Source organism: Pristis pectinata, chromosome 27, assembly GCF_009764475.1.
Source record: "Pristis pectinata isolate sPriPec2 chromosome 27, sPriPec2.1.pri, whole genome shotgun sequence".
NCBI lineage: Eukaryota > Metazoa > Chordata > Chondrichthyes > Rhinopristiformes > Pristidae > Pristis > Pristis pectinata.
Genome location: NC_067431.1, coordinates 1,702,214 through 1,723,718, shown reverse-complemented (window position 1 = coordinate 1,723,718; position 21,505 = coordinate 1,702,214). Strand labels below are relative to the sequence as shown.

The 21,505-nt window shown below is 47.9% G+C and overlaps 1 protein-coding gene across 1 annotated transcript in view; it reads left to right on the top strand.

Moving 5' to 3' along the window:
- Positions 1-20,585, top strand: part of barx2 (BARX homeobox 2) — a 42,011-nt gene extending 21,426 nt beyond the window's left edge. The window contains exons 3-4 of the mRNA XM_052039964.1: positions 3,162-3,246; positions 20,237-20,585. Of these exons, the coding sequence (XP_051895924.1) occupies positions 3,162-3,246; positions 20,237-20,374 (223 nt within the window). The 3' untranslated portion in view covers positions 20,375-20,585. The remainder of the gene's footprint in view (positions 1-3,161; positions 3,247-20,236) is intronic.
- Positions 20,586-21,505: the final 920 nt, after the last annotated feature.

The following is a 21,505-nucleotide window of genomic DNA, read 5'->3' as shown; positions in this document are numbered from 1 at the left end:
TTTGATTGGTATTCCCTCTACTATCTTCAAACTTTGTTTCCCTCACCACTGGGACATTATGTCCACTGTGTGTACAAAGTACACTGCAGCAACTTTCAATGATTCCTTGACAGCACCTCCCAAACCCAAAACCTGTACCCGGCAGGTTAAGACCATGGCATGTACCTTCTCCCAGTCCCATCCAAGTTGCAAATAATCCTGTGCTGGAAATGCCTGACTGTTGTCACATGATCAAAATCCTGGAAGATCCCAAGCTACAGCAGTGTGGATGGACTTTCACCAGAGGGCAATTTGAATGGGTAATTAATCCTGGCACTGCCAGCCACAGTCACATCCAACGTATGAATTAACATAAATTCGTGTACAGACAAGTACAAACATAGCCTGACAGTCTGAATTGGGAATGGGACTAAAGGAGACAATATGAGATAGGTATTATCCTTCAGTGGTACAAAGTACCCATTGCATGAATTTCTCATCCAGTTCCCACACTACTTGATGTAGGTTCCCATTTAATGTATCTGAGTCCTGATGCAGGGTCTCGACCCAAAACGTTGACCATCCCTCTGCCTCCACAGATGCTGCCTGACCTGCTGAGTTCTTTTAACAGTTTGTTTCTTATTATGTCTTTAACATTGACCATTTTTGAAATGCCAGACCTCTTTCAAAATTGGCTGCAGATAACTTGCCTTCTTAATTTTTAAATTACCGTTTTCAATTATGCTGGTGTTTCAAGTCTGATGAGTTTGAAAGATATTGCAGGACTTCACAATTGGGTCCCACCCTACTGCTTAACATTGCTCGTTCTGCAATTCCTGCGCAATAAAGCTGAGCTCAGGCTTAGCAGCAAGGCAGTGAAGCCCACTGACATGCTCTTTTCATCCATTTCCTTCACCTTGACTGCACACGGTGGTGGACTGAGTTTCAGTTAAGAGAAGAGCTGGGACTATAGTGGACTGGGGTGTGCACACACCATAGTGACTGCTTGGTTTTCTTCTGTGGATTTGACACTCACTATTGGCAGCAAGAAAGATTGGATGCCATTGTTCCCTTAGATCAAACACCAGAGCTCCACAACCGAGGAAGCTGATTCCCCAGCTGTCCCTGCTATTGTATACAGTCACCTTCTCTCTGCTCTCTGTCACTGACTATCCTCAGGTTGACCGCTGGACTCAGTCATGCTGGACTGAGTGAGGAAAGGAAGAAGTACTAGCTCTCCTGGGTGCTGCTCTTACCTCTTGCCTGAACTCCCAATGTCCTCCATTGGGTTTCTTCCTGTTGGATTTTGCTTCTGTCTCAATGCTTGCCATTCGTCAAACAGAAAATAAAGCAGAAACAGAAAATACTGAAATAACGCGGCAGGCCAGGCTTGAACCTTAAACTCTGTTTCTCTCTCTGCAGACACTGCCTGACTTGCTGAATATTTTTGGCGTTTTCTGCTTTTATTTCAGATTTCCAGCATCTAGTTTTGTTTCAGTTGCCCGCAGTGTCTTGTACTCTGTACCTCTGTCGTGTGGTACGTGGACATGTACTGTAGAGCTAGGATTTGTTCTATGGCTCATGTTTTCCGATGGAGTTGAAATGCAGACTCCGGAATCAGTGATAATGACCACCTGCAGGAGGAACCTACGTGTGAATCCACAGCAGAACCGCGTTCTTCTGGACTAATGAGCAACCTTTAAAATTATGTAAGAGATGGACCAGCAGGCTTGACTTCTGTGTAATTAATCACTAAACACTCTTTTCTCCCTTGGGTGCTAGCATTGTGTCAGCTTATTTTAGTAACTTCCTTCCAAATAAGGAGACACAAACAGGTGTTGCTTCACTTCCTTCCAAAGCATATTCTTAATCATTCAGCAAGTGGTTCAATGAGTACTCCTTGGCTCTTTAGATCATCTCAAAACTCTTTATTACTTTTTAAATATTAAAGTGAGTAAGAATAAAAGTATGGAAGATAAACTGGGTTCGAAGTGAGAGGAAAGCAGTGATAAGTATTGTAAAAGTGACTGGTAGTGTTTAGGAGATATATATTCCACTTAATTAGATGTAACTGAAGGAATAAAGACTATAAGACCATAAGACATAGGAGCAGAATTAGGCCATTCGGCCCATCAAGTCTGCTCCGCCATTCAATTGTGGCTGATTTTTTTTATTATCAACTCCATTCTCCTGCCTTCCCCCGTAACCTTTAATGCTATCAATCAAGAACCTATCAATCTCTGCCTTAAATACACCCAATAATTTGGCCTCCACAGCCGTCTGTGGCAATAAATTCCACAGATTCACCACCCTCTGGCTGAAGAAATTCCTCCTCATCTCAGTTCTATAGGGACGTCCCTTTATTCTGAGGCTGTGCCCTCTGGTCCTAGACTCTCCCACTGATGGAAACATCCTCTCCATGTCCACTCTATCCAGGCCTTTCAATATCTGGTAGGTTTCAATGAGATCCCCCCCACCTCCCCCATCCTCCTGAACTCCATCGAGTACAGGCCCAGAGCCATCAAACACTGCTCATACATTAACCCTTTCATCTCCAGGATCGTTCTTGCGTACCCCCTCTGGACCCACTCTAGGGCCAGCATATCCTTCCTTAGGCACGGGCCCAAAATTGTTCACAATACTCCAAATGCACAACAAACAACAAGTCTAAAGCTGAAACTAAAAAGAAAGATGCAAATTAGGCCCCTCAAACGTGCTGTGCTATTCAAGAAGGTCACGGCTGATCTGATTGTAACAACTTCACATCTCCGCCTACCCGACGTATTCTTTCACCACCTGGCTTATCCACCTCTGCCTTAAAGGTTTCCAAAGACTCTGCTTCCGCTGGCCTTTTAGTCATACAGATAGTCAGTGCATTAAATAAGGAGAGAATGACAGTCAGGAGGTTAGAAAGAAGTGAATTTTTTAAAAAAATCACTAAATACAATCATCAAGGAATGTTAAAAGAAATAGTGAATCATTCAACAAATCAGAAGCAAAAAGAAAACAGGTTGGGAATAGGAGGGATGTGCAAGATGAACATAGTTAATTGCAGTGAAATAATAGAAATTTGTGCTTTGACTCAATGATTAGCAGGTAAATTCACAAGACAGACATGACATTAGAAGGTGGGTTTACAAAAGATACAAAGACATTTGGGATTTGTTTTGTGTGGTTTCCAGGTTGGATTTGGCACAGTCACTGGGATTAACTCAGCTTCAAGTGAAAACCTGGTACCAGAACCGGAGAATGAAGTGGAAGAAGGTGGTGAGTTGATTTACTCTGTTTGATGGACCGTTGGATTTGGTGGTGTTGTACAGTGAGCAAGTGAGTGGAACCACGGGGACTGAATGGAGTGCAGCAACTGTTGAAGAACCGGTGATGTGGTAGGATTCAGGCAAGTATCTGAGCAGGGCTGAGTTGGTTTATAAAGAGGATTAGAGGCTATGCTACAGGCTCCAAGGTTAGAGCATTTGTGGGTTTCATGGGTCGTGGCTTTATCATCCTTCACCATATTACTGTTTAGTTTTTCTCCATGTATCTATCCATCTTCCCTGAATACATCATTGCTCTTTCCTCGGCTGCTCTGTGTGGTAGAAAGTTCATTCCTACCACTTCTCAGTGAAGAAAGCCACATACATATAAAAGGCTTGAATCCATTCATGTGAGTGATGGCTGATCTGTACTCAGCTCTCGGACACCGTGCTTCTGTAACCTTTAACAACACCCACACCCAGCAAAAAAGTTCAGAATCTCAATTTTGAAGCTTTCAATCAACTTCCTGCCTGACCAACATTTAGAATTCCCTTAGTTCTGGACTTCCCCACTAGAGGGAATGTTCTCTCCATCCACCTGATCAAGACTGTTAATCCTTTTAACTACCATTTCAATCAGCCCAATCTTTGATAATCTCGGGGATAGAAGACTAATCCATGCATTCTATTATACACTAATCCCTAACATCGTAAAATTCTCACCAAATATGAGTAAAGCTCGGAATCAGTGAAGGTTGTTTTAATCTTGTTGTGGACTCACTGGTCTAGAAGTGATCAGCAGTTAGAACACACCCTGTGTTGCAGCACAGCACAGCATGAGCTGTTACAGAAATGGGCTTCGCAGCTGCAGAATTGAACGGTGCCAGAGGTTGAAATCAAGTGCCACTGATTGGCTATTGAACACTTCCTAAGTAGTCAGGATCGGGCACCGGTTCCAGAAAGTTGGGGAAGGACAGAGGGCTAGCGGTTGAGAGGCTGACTGGGGCCATGGCTGAGGGTACTTACTGGAGAACAGGATTGGCAGGAGGGGCCAGGATTGAATCCCGGGCTGGGGTCAGGGCTGGCCGTGATTGGAAATGGTTCCTGGAGATTTGGGCTGGGAGGAAGGCAGTTGGGGAGCCAGAGATTGCAGCCGAGGGACATGGGGCAAAGGAATGGCCCAGGATGGTCCTGGATTTCAAAGCCTGGGGAATGGGGGTTGGTGGCCAGTGATCAGCAACCTAGGGGTGTGTGCCTGGAAGTTGGATCCTTGGGGCAGATTTGCTGTGCAGAGATTGTAGCCTGGTGATGGAGCCAGGCTGGAGGTCATCGGGAGTGGTTGTCGGTGGGCTGGGGTGCTGTGGGGTTGCATGAAGATTTATCTCGGTCTGGTTCCCAGTGCTGGGATGTGACCTGTTCCCAGAGGCCCCCTTTAAATAGTGTTTCTGCAGAGGGAACAGTGCCATTAGAAGAACTCAAATCCCTAAAAAAGTCAAGTGTCCAAAATTGTTCAACATGAGCCAATAATTCTCTGTTGTAAAACCAGCAAAACCATACAGTGGTAATGACCCATTCGAAATTTAGCTGAGTTGGTCAGCGTCCAAAGGTCTCCCTCCAAGGTCAATGGCCAGTATGTCCTGATCCATAGAAGGATCAGGAGACTCTATAACATATATCAGCAGGGGTATGGTCCAGCAAGACAAGAAAACTCCTCTCAGACAAGAAAACACCCCCAATTCCCCCTGTTCCTACACTCACTGTAGAAATGCAGTGTTTCTAATATTTTACCTCCTCTCTTCTCCCAACACTATGTACACCTTTGCACTTCTCTAGGTTGATGTCTATTTGCCTTGTTTCTGCCAATTCTACAACCTTCTCCCCAGTGTTTATTCCACTTCCAAGTTATGTGTTATGTGAAAATGTTGAAATGTTGCCCTTTACACAAGCCCAAGTCATGAATATATAGCTGCAGGAGCAGTGGTTCTGGGACCAATGTCTGGAGAACTCCACTATACACTTTCCTCCAAGAAACATTCATTACCACCCTCTGTTATATCCCAAAGCTGCTGGGGTCACTGTTATTCCTCGGGCAGTTTTTCAGATAGGTATATTACATGGAATTTTATAAGCAGCCTTTGAAAATCCACACTGCCTCATTGACCCTTTCTCAAATCAAAGCAGTTGTACATGATTTGACTTGGGAGCCTTCTTTAGCAGTCTGACCTTCCCCACCCAAACTGTGTGGTTACTCCTACCTTTTGGGAGACGAGGATCTGTTTGAGCAGATTGTGAAAATGTTGCTGCTGGGAGTACAGGTAATGTTTATACTGTGATTTTGTGCACAACTGTCTGTACTTAACCACCTCCAGGTTGAAGTGACCATCTGTGAATGAAAGACAACCATCAATAACATGGAGACTCTGAACCAAAAACCTTCTGTTCACACCCTAAAGGGCAGGAGTAATTCTTTCAACTGTGTCCCCTCGCACTGAATCTGATCAAACACCTTCCCGTTCAGTCTCATCCTATACAGCATCAATGGAGAAGCTTCTTGACTGGTCTATTCTACAAATTACTGTGTGAAACACATTTCCTATTCACTAAGATTGTGTAGAACTTTAAACCTTTCTGGAAGACATCCCATCTGCTGTAGAATTCCAAAGTTCCAAATTCTTTCCTTTTCACCTGTGTTATTTCCGGGCCTTCCATCCTGTATGCTTATTGGAGGCCACAGCTATCATTTCTCTGAGGTAAAGAGATGATCGCTGTGGCATCTAATGAGCATACAGCTTCCTTATAACCTGCAATTTATTCTCTCTCACATGCCTATCCCCTCTCCTCTGGTTAATTAACCTACCAGCTCCATGCTATCACAGAGAGAGTCTGCAAGCTCCACAAAGATAGCACCAGAGATTAGGATCGAACCACGGTTCTTGGAGCAATGAGGCAGCAGCACTAACTGCTGTGCTACAGTGCAGCCTTCCTTAGGTAAAGAGATCAATACTCTGGTGCAGCCTCACCAATGCCCTGTACAATTGCAGTAAATTTCCTTTAGTCCTGTAATCAAATCCTCTTGTCGTAGAGGCTAACGTACCTTTTGACCTCCTAATCACTTGTTGCACCTGCATGTTGACATTCAGTGACTTGTACACACACACACATACTGAGTCCCTTTCAACATCAACACCACTCAGTCTCCTACCACTTAAAAAAATACTCTGCTTTTCTGTTTTGAGCACCAAACCCTAAGCTTTTGTTCAAGGCGTGCAGCAGGGAGAAGGTCACTGAGTCTAATATCAGTGGCGGGAAGTTATTGGAAAATATTCTGAAGATAGGATTAATCTTCACTTAGGGAGGCAGGGATTGAACAGGACTAGTCACCATGGCTTTGTTAGGGGGAGATCTGCCTGACTAATTTGACAGAATTTATTTGAGGAGGGGACTAGGTGCTTTGATAAGGGGCATGTGGTTGATGTCCATGTGAACTTCAGTAAGGCCTTTGACAATATCCCACACGGGAGACTAGTCCAAGAGGCCATGGCAATTTGACAAATTGTATCTGACATTGGCTTGGCAGTTGGAGGCAGGGGTTTAGGGTTGAGGGTTTTGTGACTGAAGGTCTGTGACCAGTGATGTGCCATAGTTATCAGTGCTGGGCCCCCTGCTGTTTGTAATGTACATTAGTGATTTGGATGTGAATGTAGGAGTGTGATTGATAAGTTTCCAGATGACATAAAAGTTGGTGGTGCTCCAGTCAGTGAGGAGGGTAGTCTTAGGGTGCTGAACAATATCGATGAATTGGAAAGATGAGTGGAGAATGGCAAATGGAATTTAATCCTGAAAAATATGAAGTGATGCATTTTGTTGGATTAATATGGATAGGATATACACAGTGAACGCAAGGCTCCAGGAAGTACCATGGTGTAGTGTGACTTTGGTCTACATGTCCAAGGATCCCTTGAGGCAGCAGCACAGGTACATAAGGTGACCAAGAATTTGCAGACCATACAAAATTAGGAGGTGTTGTTGATAGTGAAGGTTATCGTAGATTACAGGGGGATCTTGATCAGTTAGGGAAGTGGGCCGAGCAGTGGCAAATGGATTTCAACACAGATAAGTGTGAGGTGATGCATTTTGGAAAGTCAAACTAGTGGCAGAATTATACTGTGAATGGTCGGGCGCTAGGGAGTGTAATGGAACAGAGGGACCTAGGAGTACAAGACCATAATTTGTTGAAAGTGGTGCCACAGGCAGACAGGGTGGTGAAAAAGGTGTTTAGCATGCTGGCCTTCATCAGTCAGGGCTGAGTTTAGGTGTTGGGACATTATGTTGCAGTTGTATAAGTTGTTGGTGAGGCCGCACTTGGAGTACTGTGTACAGGTTTGGTCACCCAGTTATAGGAAAGACGTGGTTAAACTGGAAAGAGTGCAGAGAAGATTTACGAGGATGTTGCCAGGACTCGAGGGCCTGAGTTATAGGGAGAGGTTGGCCAGGCTGGGTCCTTATTCCTTGGAACGTAGGAGAATGAGGGGCGACCTTATAGAAATGTTTAAAATTATGAGAGGCAGAGATAAGATGGATGGTAACAGTCTTTTCCCCAGGGTAGGGGAGTCCAAAACTAGGGGGCATAGGTTTAGGGTGAGAGGGGAAAGATTTAAAAGAGACCTGAGGGGCAATTTTTTCACGCAGAGAGTGGTGAGTATATGGAACGAGCTGCCAGAGGAAGTGGGTGAGGCAGGTACAACAGTATCATTTAAGAAGCACTTGGATAGGTACATGGAAAGGCGGGGCTTAGAGGGATATGGGCCAAATGCTGGAAATTGGGACTAGCTGGGTGGACACCGTGGTGGGTATGGACTGATTGGGCTGAAGGGCCTGTATCCATGCTGTATTGCTCTAAGACTGACTGACTCTTTGGCAAGCACCGTCCCCTAGACTCTGCTGAGATTCCTTTGGTACACCAAGTAGTGAGAGGGCTAAGTGAGAGCCCAGAGAGGAACGGGGTCTGTGACCCAGCCTGGGGCTTGGGAAGGTTGGAGGTGAACAGCAGAGTATCCAAGGCTGGCCTCGCAATGACTAGACAAATTATTGTCAAGCTGATTAATTAAAACAGTCTGCCCTTCATTGTTAACATTCCAGCCAGCAAAAGCTAATTGCTCTGGGGGACAGTGAAAGGTCAGAATGCACAATGCAGCCTGAGATTTTTCTGCTGTGAAATACATTCTCACTGCTTCTAAATTTGTGTAAACATGAATGAAATTCAATTCTGGTGGGACCCTAGGAGCGTTGATGTACAGGGGGACCCTGGGCTGCAAGCCCAGAGCTTCCTGAAAGTGGCAACACAGGTGGATAGGACAGTGAAGAAGACACTTGGTATGCTTGCCTTCATACACCAGGACACGGAATACAATAGTTCAGGCATCGTGTTGCAGCTGTACAAAACATTGGTTAGACAACATCTGGAGCACTGTGTACAGTTGTGGTCACCACATTACCCAAAGGATGTTGTACCAACAGAGAGAGTGCAGAAGAGACTCACCAGTGTGATGCCTGGAATGGAGGGCTGGAGTTATAAAGAGAGATTGGATGGGCTGGGTTTGTCCTCACTGGAAGGTTGGAGGCTGAGGGGTTTATACAATTATGAGAGGCACAGATAGGATAGGCAGAGTCTTTTTCCAGAACAGGGAAGCCTAGAACTAAAGAGTACAGGTTTAAGGTGAGCGCAGAGACATTTAAAGGAGATCTGAGGGGTAGGTTTTTCCACACAGAGAGTGGTGTTATCTGGAACGAGCTGCCAGAGGAAGTGGGTGAGGCAGGTACAATTACATTTAAAAGCTGTTTGGACAGGTACAGGGCGGGAAAAGGTGCAGAGCGATATGGACCTAATGCAGGTGAATGGGATCAGTGTAGATCAGCATCACGGTCAGAATGGATGAGGTGGGCCGAAGGGCCTGTTTCTGTACTGGACAATTCTGTGAGTCTAAGAGGAGAAGAAGTACCCAGGTTCTGTTGTAACATCCCATGCCCAATTGATGAATGATGAAGCTGACTGGAATTTGCTGTAATTGCTGTTTTCTTAAGAGGCAAGAAGATACAAGTTACTGAATGACAATAAATAATAACTTCAACTAATTACTTGTGCTGGAATGTGTTAAACTTTACATTTTTTTGCAGTTGTTGGATATATTGTTCCTCTGTTTCATAGACACCACAGTACTTTGAGGAAAACACCGTTATCAAATTAACTAGACGTGCTCCTAAACTTTATCTTAAAATGCGCTGTTTATTTTTAGTGTACCCATTTGTCCATGTTTACAATGTTGTTAATATCTGTATTATCTTTGTTCATTATGATTTCGAAGATATCTGAATTTTCTCACTCTAGTATAAACAGATCCAGATCTCAGTATCTAACTCCATAAACTCTATCCCATCATATTCCCCCATCAGGAGGGCCCTAAGGCTTTTTGCTTCTTTCTCAACAACAGACCCAACCAGTTCCCCTCCACCACCACCCTCCTCTGTCTGGCAGAACTGGTGCTCACCCTCAACAACTTCTCTTTCGGTTCCTCCCACTTTCTCCAGACCAAAGGTGTAGCCATGGGCACTCACACGGGCCCCAGCTATGCCGGCCTTTTCGTCGGCTACGTGGAACAGTCCAAGTTCCAAACCTACACGGGTAACGCTCCCCAACTCTTTCTCCGCTACACTGACGACTGCACTGGGGCTGCTTCCTGCACCCGTGCTGAGCTCATCAATTTCATCAACTTTGCCTTCAACTTCCACCCTGCCCTCAAATTCACTCAGTCCGTCTCCGACACCTCTCTCCCCTTTCTGGATCTCTCTGTCTCCATCTCCGGAGACAGATTAACCACAGATATCTTCTACAAACCCACTCACTCCCACAATTACCTTGACTACATCTCTTCCCACACAGTCACTTTGAAGGGTGCTATCCCTTCTCTCAGTTCCTCTGCGTCCGCCGCATCTGTCCCCATGATGAGGCTTTCCATTCTAGGACATCCCAGATGTCCTCTTTTTTCAGTGACCGTGGTTTCCCTTCCAGCATCATCAATGCTGCCCTCACCCGCATCCCCTCCATTTCCCATGCGTTTGCCTTCACGCCATTTCCCCCTCGACATAACAGGGACAAGGTTCCCCTTGTCCTCACCTATCACCCTACGAGCTTCCACATCCAATGCATAATTCTCTGCAACTTCTGCCGCCTCCAACGGGATCCCACCACCAGGCACATCTTCCCCTCCCCCCTCTGCTTTCCACAGGGATCGCTTTCTCTGCGACTCCCTTGTCCCTCCCCACTGATGACCCTCACGGCACTTATCCCTGCGACCGCACTAAGTGCTACACCTGTCTCTACCCCTCCTCCCTCACCACCATTCAGGGCCCTAGACAGTCCTTCCAGGTGAGGCAGCGCTTCACCTGTGAATCCGACAGTGTTATTTATTGCATCCAGTGCTCCCAGTGCGGCCTCCTCTACATCGGTGAGACCCGACGCAGATTGGGTGACCACTTCATCAATCACCTTCGCTACGTCCGCCACAAAAGCAAGGATCTCCTGATGGCCACCCACTCCAATTCCACATCCCAATCCCATAGTGACATGTCTATCCACGGCCTCCTCTACTGCCAGGTTGAGGCCAGGTACAGGTTGGAAGAACAGCACCTCATATTCTGCCTTGGTTGTCTCCAACCTGATGGCCTCAACATCGATTTCTCTAACTTCTGGTAACTCCTCCCTTCTTACCCCCCCCCCCCACCCCCCACTAACCCTCATGACCTGCCCATCTATTCCCCATCTCCTTCCCTTTATTCCATGGTCCACTGCCCTCTCCTACCGGATTCTTTCTTCTTCAGCCCTTTGCCCCTTCTACCCATCACCTCTCAGCTTCTTACATCTCCCCCCTGCCCCACCCACCTACCTTCCCCCCTCACCTGGACTCATCTATCACCTACTAGCGTGTGATCCTCCCCCTCCCCCTCCCCCACCTTTTGGCTTCTGCCCTTTTCCTTTCCAGTCCTGATGAAGGGTCTCGACCCAATAAGTCGACTGTTTGTTTCCCTCCATGGATGCTGCCTGACCTGCTGAGTTCTTCCTGCATTTTGTGTGTGTTGCTCCATAAACTCTAGGGATGGGTGCTGGGACCCCTGTTGTCTGTGATAATATATCGACTTGGATGTGAATTCAGGAGGTATGATTGGTAAGTTTACAGATGACAAAAAAAGTTGGTGATGTTGTGGATTGTGAAGAAGATTGCCTAGGGCTACAACAAGAGATCGATCAGATGGAAAGTTGAGCAGAACGTTGGCAGATGGAATTTAATCCCGACAAGTGTGAGGTGATGCATTTTGGGAAGTCAAATAGGAGTAGGGCATATACAGTAAATAGTAGCGAGCTAAGGAGTGTTGATGAACAGAGAGATGAACTTGGGGTTCAAGTCCATAGTTTCCTGAAAGTGGCAACACAGGTGAAGAAAAGGAGTTTTAAAGGGGGTTTGAAGTGTTTTACACAGAGAGTGACTGATACAAACTCACAGCCAGAGGGAGGTGGTGAAATCAGATATAATTCCTACGTTTATGAGATATTTAGACACTCAAGGGATAGAAGGATACAGACCCAGTGAGGACACATGGGATAGATGGGCAGAAAGGTTGGCAAGAACATGGTGGGCTGAAGGGCCTCTTTCTGTGTGGTGAATTGGAGTTGGTTTATTATTGTCACTTGTGCTGAGGTACAGTGAAAAACTTGTCTTGCATACCGATTGTACAGATCAATTCATTACACAGTGCATTGAGGTAGTACAGGGTAAAACAATACAGGGTGCAGAGTAAAGTGTCACAGCTACAGAGAAAGTGAGACTGCACTTGAAATATTCAGTACAGTTCCAGTGTCCTTACCTGAGAAAGGATGTACTTGCCATGGAGGGATTACAACGAAGATTCACTGGACTGGTTCCAGGGATGGTGGGTTTGTCACGAGGAGAGATTGAGGAGAGCGGGACAGGGCACGCTAGACTTTAGAAGAATGAGAGGAGAATTCCTGAGCAAAGTTCACTTGCCCTGGCCTCACCCTATCTTCAGGGGGAGAGTCTTGGGAAATCCTGGGATTGGCAGGGATTAGGGATAGGGGATCTGATGCCTGGAAATCACAATGTCACCAGACAGTTCAAATGACCCCTAGTTCCCTCTCGCCCTGGTATGCAGCCCAGAACACCGACCAGCAAGTGGGCCCTGCGTGCATGGACCTCTGTGCCATGTCCCAGACACACTGTCAGCTTCATTCCCCTCTCACAACCTCATTGGTTGATGAAAGGAGAGGAAGTGGAAGGGGTCTCCTGGAGTCCAGTGAAAGGGGGGATTAAACTTCCGAACTCAGCTCTAAGTTTGAAGCCACTTTGGGACCGTCCAGAAGTGGAGCTCAGCGTCCAGAGGCTGTCTGCACCATCCTGCGGACAGTCCGGGCCAGAGGGGTGGGGATGGACCACACTGCTACAGGCGGCATGGAAGGTGACTCACCTTGCCTGACGCCCGCACAGCGGGGCATTCACATGGCGAGGTGTGGTGAGCGGTGAGCTCGGGGTGGGGGGGAGAGCAGCGGCTCCTTCCCTGGTTACTGAGGGATGGGGCGTGGTCACCAGAACCCAGAACACGGACAGAACCTGCTGCAGATGCTGGTGTCTGGACCAGACTGGGTATCTGAGCCCAGGGGGAGTACAGACCTGGCCGGACCAGGAGGCTGAGCCCAGGAGGAGGACAGTCCATAGAACCATAGAACCATAGAACAATACAGCACAATACAGGCCCTTCGGCCCACCATGTTGTGCCAAACTTCAAACCACTCCTAAGACCATCTAACCCCTTCCTCCCACATATCCCTCTATCTTAAATTCCTCCATGTGCTTATCTAACAATCTCTTGAACTTGACCAACATATCAGCCTTCACCACCACCCCAGGCAGCGCATTCCATGCACCAACCACTCTCTATGTGAAATACTTCCCTCTGACATCTCCCTAAAACTTCCTACCCATTACTTTAAAGCCATGCCCTCTTGTATTGAGCATTGGTGCCCTGGGAAAGAAGCGCTGGCTGTTCACTCTATCTATTCCTCTCAATATTTTGTATACCTCTATCATGTCTCCCCTCATCCTCCTTCTCTCCAATGAGTAAAGCCCTAGCTCTTTTAGTCTTTCCTCATAATCCATACTCTCTAATCCAGGCAGCATCCTGGTAAATCTCCTCTGCACCCTCTCCAACGCCTCCACATCCTTCCTATAATGAGGCGACCAGAACTGGACACAGTACTCTAAGTGTGGCCTAACCAGAGTTTTGTAAAGCTGCATCATTACTTTGCAGCTCTTAAACTCGATCCTACGACTTATGAACATCCCATAAGCTTTCTTAACTACCCTATCCACCTGTAAGGCAGCTTTCAGGGATCTGTAGATATGGACCCCCAGATCCCTCTGCTCCTCCACACTGCCCAGAATCCTGCCATTAACCTTGTACTCCGCCTTAGAGTTTGTCCTTCCAAAGTGTACCACCTCACACTTCTCCAGATTGAACTCCATCTGCCACCTCTCAGCCCAGCTCTGCATCCTATCAATATCCCTCTGTAAGCTTTGACAGCCCTTCACACTGTCCACAACACCACCAATCCTAGTGTCATCTGCAAACTTGCTAACCCACCCTTCCAACCCCTCATCTAAGTCATTAATAAATATCACAAAAAGTAGAGGTCCCAGAACTGATCCCTATGGGACACCACTAGTCACAGGCCTCCAATCCGAATGCACTCCCTCCACCACAACCCTATGCTTTCTACAGGCAAGCCAATTCTGAATCCACATGGCCAAGCATCCCTGGGCCCCTTGGCCTCTGACCTTCTGAAGAAGCCTGCCATGTGGAACCTTGTCAAATGCCTTACTAAAATCCATGTAGACCACATCTACTGCACTACCCTCATCAATCTTCCTGGTCACCTACTCAAAGAACCCTATCAGGCTTGTGAGACAAGATCTTCCCTTCACAAAGCCATGCTGGCTGTCCCTAATCAGTCCATGATTCTGTAAATGCTCATAGAATCCTTTCTAACAGCTTACCCACCACCGATGTAAGGGTCACTGGTCTGTAATTCCCTGGACTATCCCTACTACCTTTTTTGAATAAGGGGACAACATTCACCACCCTCTAGTCCTCCGGTACCATTCCTGTGGACAATGAGGACTCAAAGATTCTAGCTAACATTTCAGCAATCTCCTCCCTCGCCTCACAAAGCAGCCTGGAGAATATCCTGTCAGGCCCCGGGGACTTAACTGACCTAATATTTTCTAACAGCTCCAACACGTCCTCTCTCTTGATATCTACATACTCTAGAACATTAACCTTACCAACACTGTCCTCAGCATCATCAAGACCCTTCTCCTTGGTGAATACTGAAGTATTCACTGAGAAACTGACCCACTTCCACAGCTTCCAGGCACATCTTCCCACCTTTGTCTTTAATCGGACCTACCTTTACTCTAGCCATCCTTCTGCTCTTCAAGTACAAGAAAAAAGCCTTGGGATTCTCCTTAACCCTACTTGCCAAAGCCTTTTCATGTCCCCTTCTTGCTCTCCTCAGCCCCTTCTTAAGTTCCTTCCTTGCTACCCTATATTCCTCACGAGCCCTGTCTGATCCTTGCTGCTTACACCTTATCTATGCTGCCTTCTTCTTCCTAACTAGTTGTTCCACCTCTCTCGTCACCCATTGTTCCTTCACCCTGCCATTCCTTCTCTGCCTCACCGGGACAAATTTATCCCTAACATCCTGCAACAGATCCCTGAACATTGACCACATCTCCATAGTACATTTCCCTTCAAAAATGTCATCCCAATTTACACTCTCAATTTCTCGCCTTATAGCCTCATAATTCAGCTTTCCCCAATTAAATATCTTCTTGTCCTCTTTGCTCCTATCCCTGTCCATGACAATTCTAAAGGTTATGGAGCAATGGTCACTGCCCCCCAAATGCTCACCCACCGAGAGATCTGTCACCTGACCTGGTTCATTACCTAAAACTAGATCTAATATGGCATTCCCTCTAGTCGGCCTGTCAACATACTGTGTCAGGAATGTGTCCTGGACACACTTAACAAACTCCGCCCCTTCTAAACCTTTGGCACTAAGCAGGTGCCAATCAATATTTGGGAAGTTGAAGTCTCCCATGATAACAACCCTGTTATTTTTGCGTCTTTCCAAAAATCTGCCTCCCAATCTGCTCCTCGATATCCCTGCTGCTACCGGGGGCCTATAGAATACTCCCAGTAGAGTAACTGCTCCTTTCCTGTTCCTAACTTCCACCCATATTGACTCTAGAGAGGATTCTTCTACATTATCCACCCTTTCTGCAGCTGTAACAGTGTCCCTGACCAGTATCGCCACCCCTCCTCCTCTTCTCCCCCACTTCCTATCCCTTTTAAAACACTGAAAACCAGGAATATTCAATATCCATTCCTGCCCCGATGTCAGCCATGTCTCTGTAATAGGCACAATATCGTAGTCCCATGTACTTATCCAAGCTCTCAGTTCATCTCCCTTATTCCTTATGCTTCTCGCATTTAAGTAAATGCACTTTAGCCCATCCACCTTACTACTTTTATAGCCTGTACTCTGCTTCTCCTTCCTCAAAACCTCTCTACTTGTTAGATCTGACTTTTCCCCATCCCTTTCTTCCTCTGACCTACCCCTCTGGTTCCCATGTCCCTCGCAAACTAGTTTAAACCCTCCTGAACCACCCTTGCAAACCTAGCTGCAAGGATACTGGCCCCACTCAGGTTCGGGTGTAACCCGTCCTGTCTGTACAGGTCCCACCTTCCTCAGAAGAGATCCCAATAATCCAAAATTCTAAAACCTTCCCTCCTGCACCAACTTCTCAGCCACGCATTTATTTGCCGTCTCCTCCTATTCCTACCTTCACTATCGTGTGGCACTGGCAGCAATCCTGAGATCGCTACCCTTGTGGTCCTGTTCTTCAGCCTTCTGCCTAGCTCCCTAAACTCACTTTTCAGGTCCTCATCCCTCTTCCTACCTATGTCATTGGTACCAACATGAACCACGACTTCTGGCTGTTCTCCATCCCGCTCTGGAATCCTGTGGACCCGATCAGTGATATCCCGGACCCTGGCACCTGGGAGGCAACATACCATCCGGGATTCATGCTCACTTCCACAGAACCTCCTATCTGTTTCCCTATCGAGTCCCCTATCACTACTGCCCTCATCTCTCCTCCCTTCCCTTCTGAGCAGCAGGACCAGTCCCAGTGCCAGAGACCTGGCTACTGCTGCTTGAGCCCTGCAGGTCATCCCCCTCAACAGCCTCCAAAGCGGAAAACCTGTTACTGAGGGGAACAGCCTCCGGGCTCCTCTGCTCTATCTGCCTGTTCATTTTCTTTTTCCTTTTCCCTCCCCTGACAGTCACCCTTCTATCTACTTCCTGGACTCCAGAAGTACCTGCTTTAAGAGGGGTGACCGTCTCCTGATGTACAGCATCTACATAACTCTCCCCCTCCCTGACGCTGCGCAGTGTTTGAAGCTGCAACTCCAGCTCATCAAGTTCGAGCCGAAGTTCCTCCAGCCTCAAGCACTTACTGCAGATGTGACCGTTGTGGACCGCAGCAAGGTCCACGAGCTCCCAGATCAAGCAGCTGCAGCACACCACCACGTCCTCCATCTGAACCAATTCATTTTTTCTCCCCCACCTAGTTTTTTCCTACTTAAAAATTTATAACAGGTAACAGGTAAACCTTACCTTTACCTACCAGCTACTCACCTGCCTTGCCCCTTTATGCCAAAGCCCCTTGAGCCAAAGCCCAAAACACTCTGCTCCCTCTCACTCAGCTGCCTGCTCCGACGCTGCCCACTGGATATGGCGATCTTTTTAAACTGTGCGTGCGCTAACGACTGATGTCGCGCGCCTGCACAGTTACTCCCTGTTTTGCTCTCTTCCAGTTCTAACGGAAGGGTCTCGGACTTGAAAAGTTCCCTGTTTCTCTTTCCACAGATGCTGGCCTGACCTGCTGAGGGCTTCCTGCATTCACTGGGTTTTGTTTGATTTAAAGCAGTAAAGTGCCCGGGTCCCACATGTGGAGCGGGAGGGGGAAGGGGAGAGAAAGGCCGGGACTGCTCAGTGTGGCCGCTCGCACTGATGCTGCAGCCCGCACGGATTCTTACCCCAACTGTGGGCCGGACCCCGGACTTGATGAAACCTGTGCTGCAGTGCTCCCCTCCAGTCAGGGCCGGACCAGGAGGCTGAGCCCAGGGGGAGGACAGTCAGGGCCGGACTGGTGGCTGCCAGCTCAGGGCAGCTCTCCCATTGATCTGAAGCCAGGTGTCCAGCGATGCCCAGAGACGGGCAATGCTGGAACTGGCCGGTCCCAGAGATTCCCTTGCTGGTCATTGGGAGGTTTCGGTCCCACTGGATGATGCAGCGGGTCATCGGGAGGTCAGCGGGCAGCTGAGACCGCCCACTGCCCCACAAAGCCTCGACCGTCTGCCCTGCCTATGCCCCGGGACACTTACCCTGCTGGGGTTGGATGGGACTTCCCCTTTGTTTACTGGCCTGGGCTGGTGACTCTCTGGTGTCTGGCAGTGATCTGGGACTGTCCCATTCACTGTGGGTGTCCCATCCAATGTGGGAGCTGCCAGTGCCACGTGGAGCTGTGTGGACCCAGGGTCCCTGGAATGGGCAGGGATGCCACTGGTCCACCCGGGAGGGGAGTTTGGGCCCTGGGCACTGAGACCCCGCAGGGAGTGGCATTAATATTGATGGGGGAGGGTCCTGGAGGAGGCAACCTGTTTGAAGGGGGCCGGGGGGGGGGACGGTGACCTCTGACTGGCAGTGTCACAACGCAGAGTTTAACACAATTAATTCGACATGGAAGGCAAACGGATGATGATGGCCTCTGGCGCTAGAGTAGGAACATCTTGCTCCAACTGTACAGGTCTGGTCTCCATCTCTGAGGAAGAATATTGTTGAGATGAAGTGAGTGTGGTGAAGGTTCATCAGACTCCCTGAGTTGGGGTGGGAGAAATAAATTCCGACACTGTTCCGACAGTATTTCCCCACTGATTCAGCTTATTCTTCAGAATGAAATCCAGCAAACCCTCGTTGGGCAGGAAATGCCCTCAAAAAGAAAGTTCTTCTGAATCCATCTGAGATTCTTCCCCGTACACTATTCCTGCACAAATCTGTAATGGGGTTATTGAAGACACCATTATCACTACTCGATACCTTCTGCACCTCTCTGGAATCATGGCTCTGCCCGTGAGTATTCGGAGCTGAATACCAGTTAGCGGGTAAGAAGTCCTTCACTACTCACCTGGTCCTCCATCGTCCGCTCCCTGCCGGCCAGCACCGCACTGACCCCCTCTAGAAACATGCATTCTACCTTTTTCTCAGCCTCGAGGAAGGGCACGTCCCACCAGCACACACTTCCTGCACGTGTGCCTGCCCAGGACAAGTGAAGAATCCTTGAGTTTGTATAAGAAAATCAATACATCCTGCTGCTTCCATCTGGCACTTACAGGCAATGGGGCAACCAGAGCAGGAGGTGGTGGAGCAGAGAGCGGAGGGGAGGAACTGGTGACTGTCAGAGCCCATCTGTCTCACTTAGCTCTGTTATCCCTGGTTAACAGCAGCCCCACCATCTTTGTCCTCTACTTATTCTCCACCACATGAGGATCTCCTCCATGGCTTTGACTCAATCCCAACCCACAAGAGCCAGAACAACCTCTCTGAAGGAGCTAAAGGGAGTGATCTTCTACTTCCACTTTCAGCAGCAGCCTGTTATCCTGGATAGTGAGTGACCTTCCCCGTGAGACAGTGGTGCTGGAGGATGTGTCTCTCCTGGTGCAATAGCTGTGGGTGAGATGAGAGATAAGGCTGCTTCAGTGATGTGTGAGGTTGAGGGGGTGAAGTATGGTGCCATGAGTCACGGAGAAGGCAGGTGTTGATGGCGAGTCTGCCAAGTGATGGGGCGGGTGATGTCGCAGTGAGCGGTAGGTCTTCCCTAGGATGCAGAGCTGTAGTTATACAGAGAGGTTGGATAAGCTGGGCTTATTCTCACTGGAATGTAGGAGGTGGCGGCAGAACCTTATTGAGGTTTATAACATGATGTGGGCTGTGGATAGGGTAGGTCATCAGAGTCTTTTTCCCAGGACAGGCAAGTCCAGAACTGGAGGGCACAGGTTGAAAGAGAGAGGAGAGAAATTTATTGGAGATCTGAGGGGTAATTTTTTCCACACAGAGATGGTGAATGTCTGGAACAAGCTGACAGAAGAGATGGTGGAGGCAGGTACAGTTACAACAACGAAAAGGCATTTGGACAGGTACTTGGATCAGAAAAGGGTTCAGGGATATGGGCCTGATGGAGGCCAATTGGTTTAGTGTAGATAGGCATCATGGTCAGCACAGACAAGGTGGGCTGAGAGGGCCCGTTTCTCTGCTGTACGATTCTATGATTCTCTGAGGAGTCTTCTCATCTGAACAAGTCGATCCTGCTGTGTCTGTGGTGCAGTTGGTCCAGCAGTCCTTCTGTTGTTGATGGGAGAGTTTCCTCCTCATCACGGTCCCTCATCACCGTCAAGGCAGCATTGGGACGCTTGGTATCTCCTCGATCTTGTCAGCCATTTTCTCTCAAATTATTGCATCCACACTTCCGCCAATATTTAAGAGCTGCTGGTTCTCTTTAGGTGTGCTCATTCCCCACAGTTAGACCGGGAGGTAATGTGAGCAGGGCAAATGGCACTGGTTATCAGGATGTAATACAGATATCATGTCCACCTGAGTCCAGATGAATGGGCCAGATGTGCCCCACCTGTCTGCCTGTTCCTCTGTGCTTTGGATTTTTGCCCGGGACGTGTTTAGGTGGGTTTTGGATCTCCCCACATTACCTTTGACCTCAACCATCACTTGCCGGATGCTTTAACCCATTTCTTCAATGCAGGTGCTGAAAGGAGGCCAAGAGGCTCCAACCAAACCCAAGGGGAGGCCAAAGAAAAACTCCATCCCCACAACAGAGGAAATCGAGGCTGAGGAGAAGGAGACCAGATCGGCACACGAGCAAGAACCATGTCTTTCTTGAGAAACGAGTAACACAAAAAGTTCTTTCATTCTTCACTGTGTCCTGGCGCTGTGGGACACTGCCATTGGTTCCAGTGGAGGCCAGGGAGTGTAGTAGGGTCAGCCCGGAATCTGCTGCATGTAAATAATGACATTAATTTAATGGGAGCTGGGAGCCAATCCTCTGTGTATAAGGGAAATTTAAATAAAATATTGTGTATTGTTCTGCTAAAGTCACTGTTTCAGTGGCCTTGATTTCATCTGTTCAATCATTAGTTCTTTCATTTTTGCTACATTTACCTTCAGTTTTTATCACAGGAGTCCAGAGATGTTCAGTGGGGAGGGACAAGGGGTGGTGACTACGAGTGAGGATCGAGAAGGTGGGGTTGGAGGAGCCTCAGCCCTCGCACTTGGTCAACAGGTGAAAGGTTTTTACAGCCTATGTAAATGAACAAAAACTAACCACAGCACCGTGGTACAAGGGGGCCATTCGGGTTAGAGGAGTGTAGAGGAATGTAGTGTAGTTAGGGGATAGGTACTGTTTCCTGCAGTCACCAGTGTGTATTTGGTGCCAGGGTTAAGGACATCTCCTCAGGGCTGAAGAGGATCTTGAAGAAGGAGGGGAGGCTCCAGTTGTCATGGTCCGTTGTAAGAACCAGTGACATGAGTAGGAGCAAAGCAGAGGTGCTGTTGAAAGAATGTGAGCAGCTTGGGTCCACATGAGGCCATAAGACATAGGAGCAGAATTAGGCCATTCGGCCCATCGAGTCTCCTTGGCCATTCAATCCGGGCTGATTTATTATTCCCTCTCAACCCCATTCTCCAGCCTTCTCTCTTTGGCGCCCTTAGTAATCAAGAACCTATCAACCTCTGCTTTAAATATATCCAATGCCTTGGCCTCCACACCCATCTGTGGAAATGAATTCCACAGGTTCACCACCCTATGGCTGAAGAAATTCCTCCTCATCTCAGTTCTAAAGGGATGTCCTTTTATTCTGAGGCTGTGCCCTCTGGTCCTAGACTCTCCCACTACTGGAAACATCCTCTCCAAGTCCACTCTGCCCAGGCCTTTCAATATACAGTAGGTTTCAATGACAGCCCCCCGATCCTTCTAAACCCCAGCGAGTACAGGTCCAGAGCCATCAAATGCTCC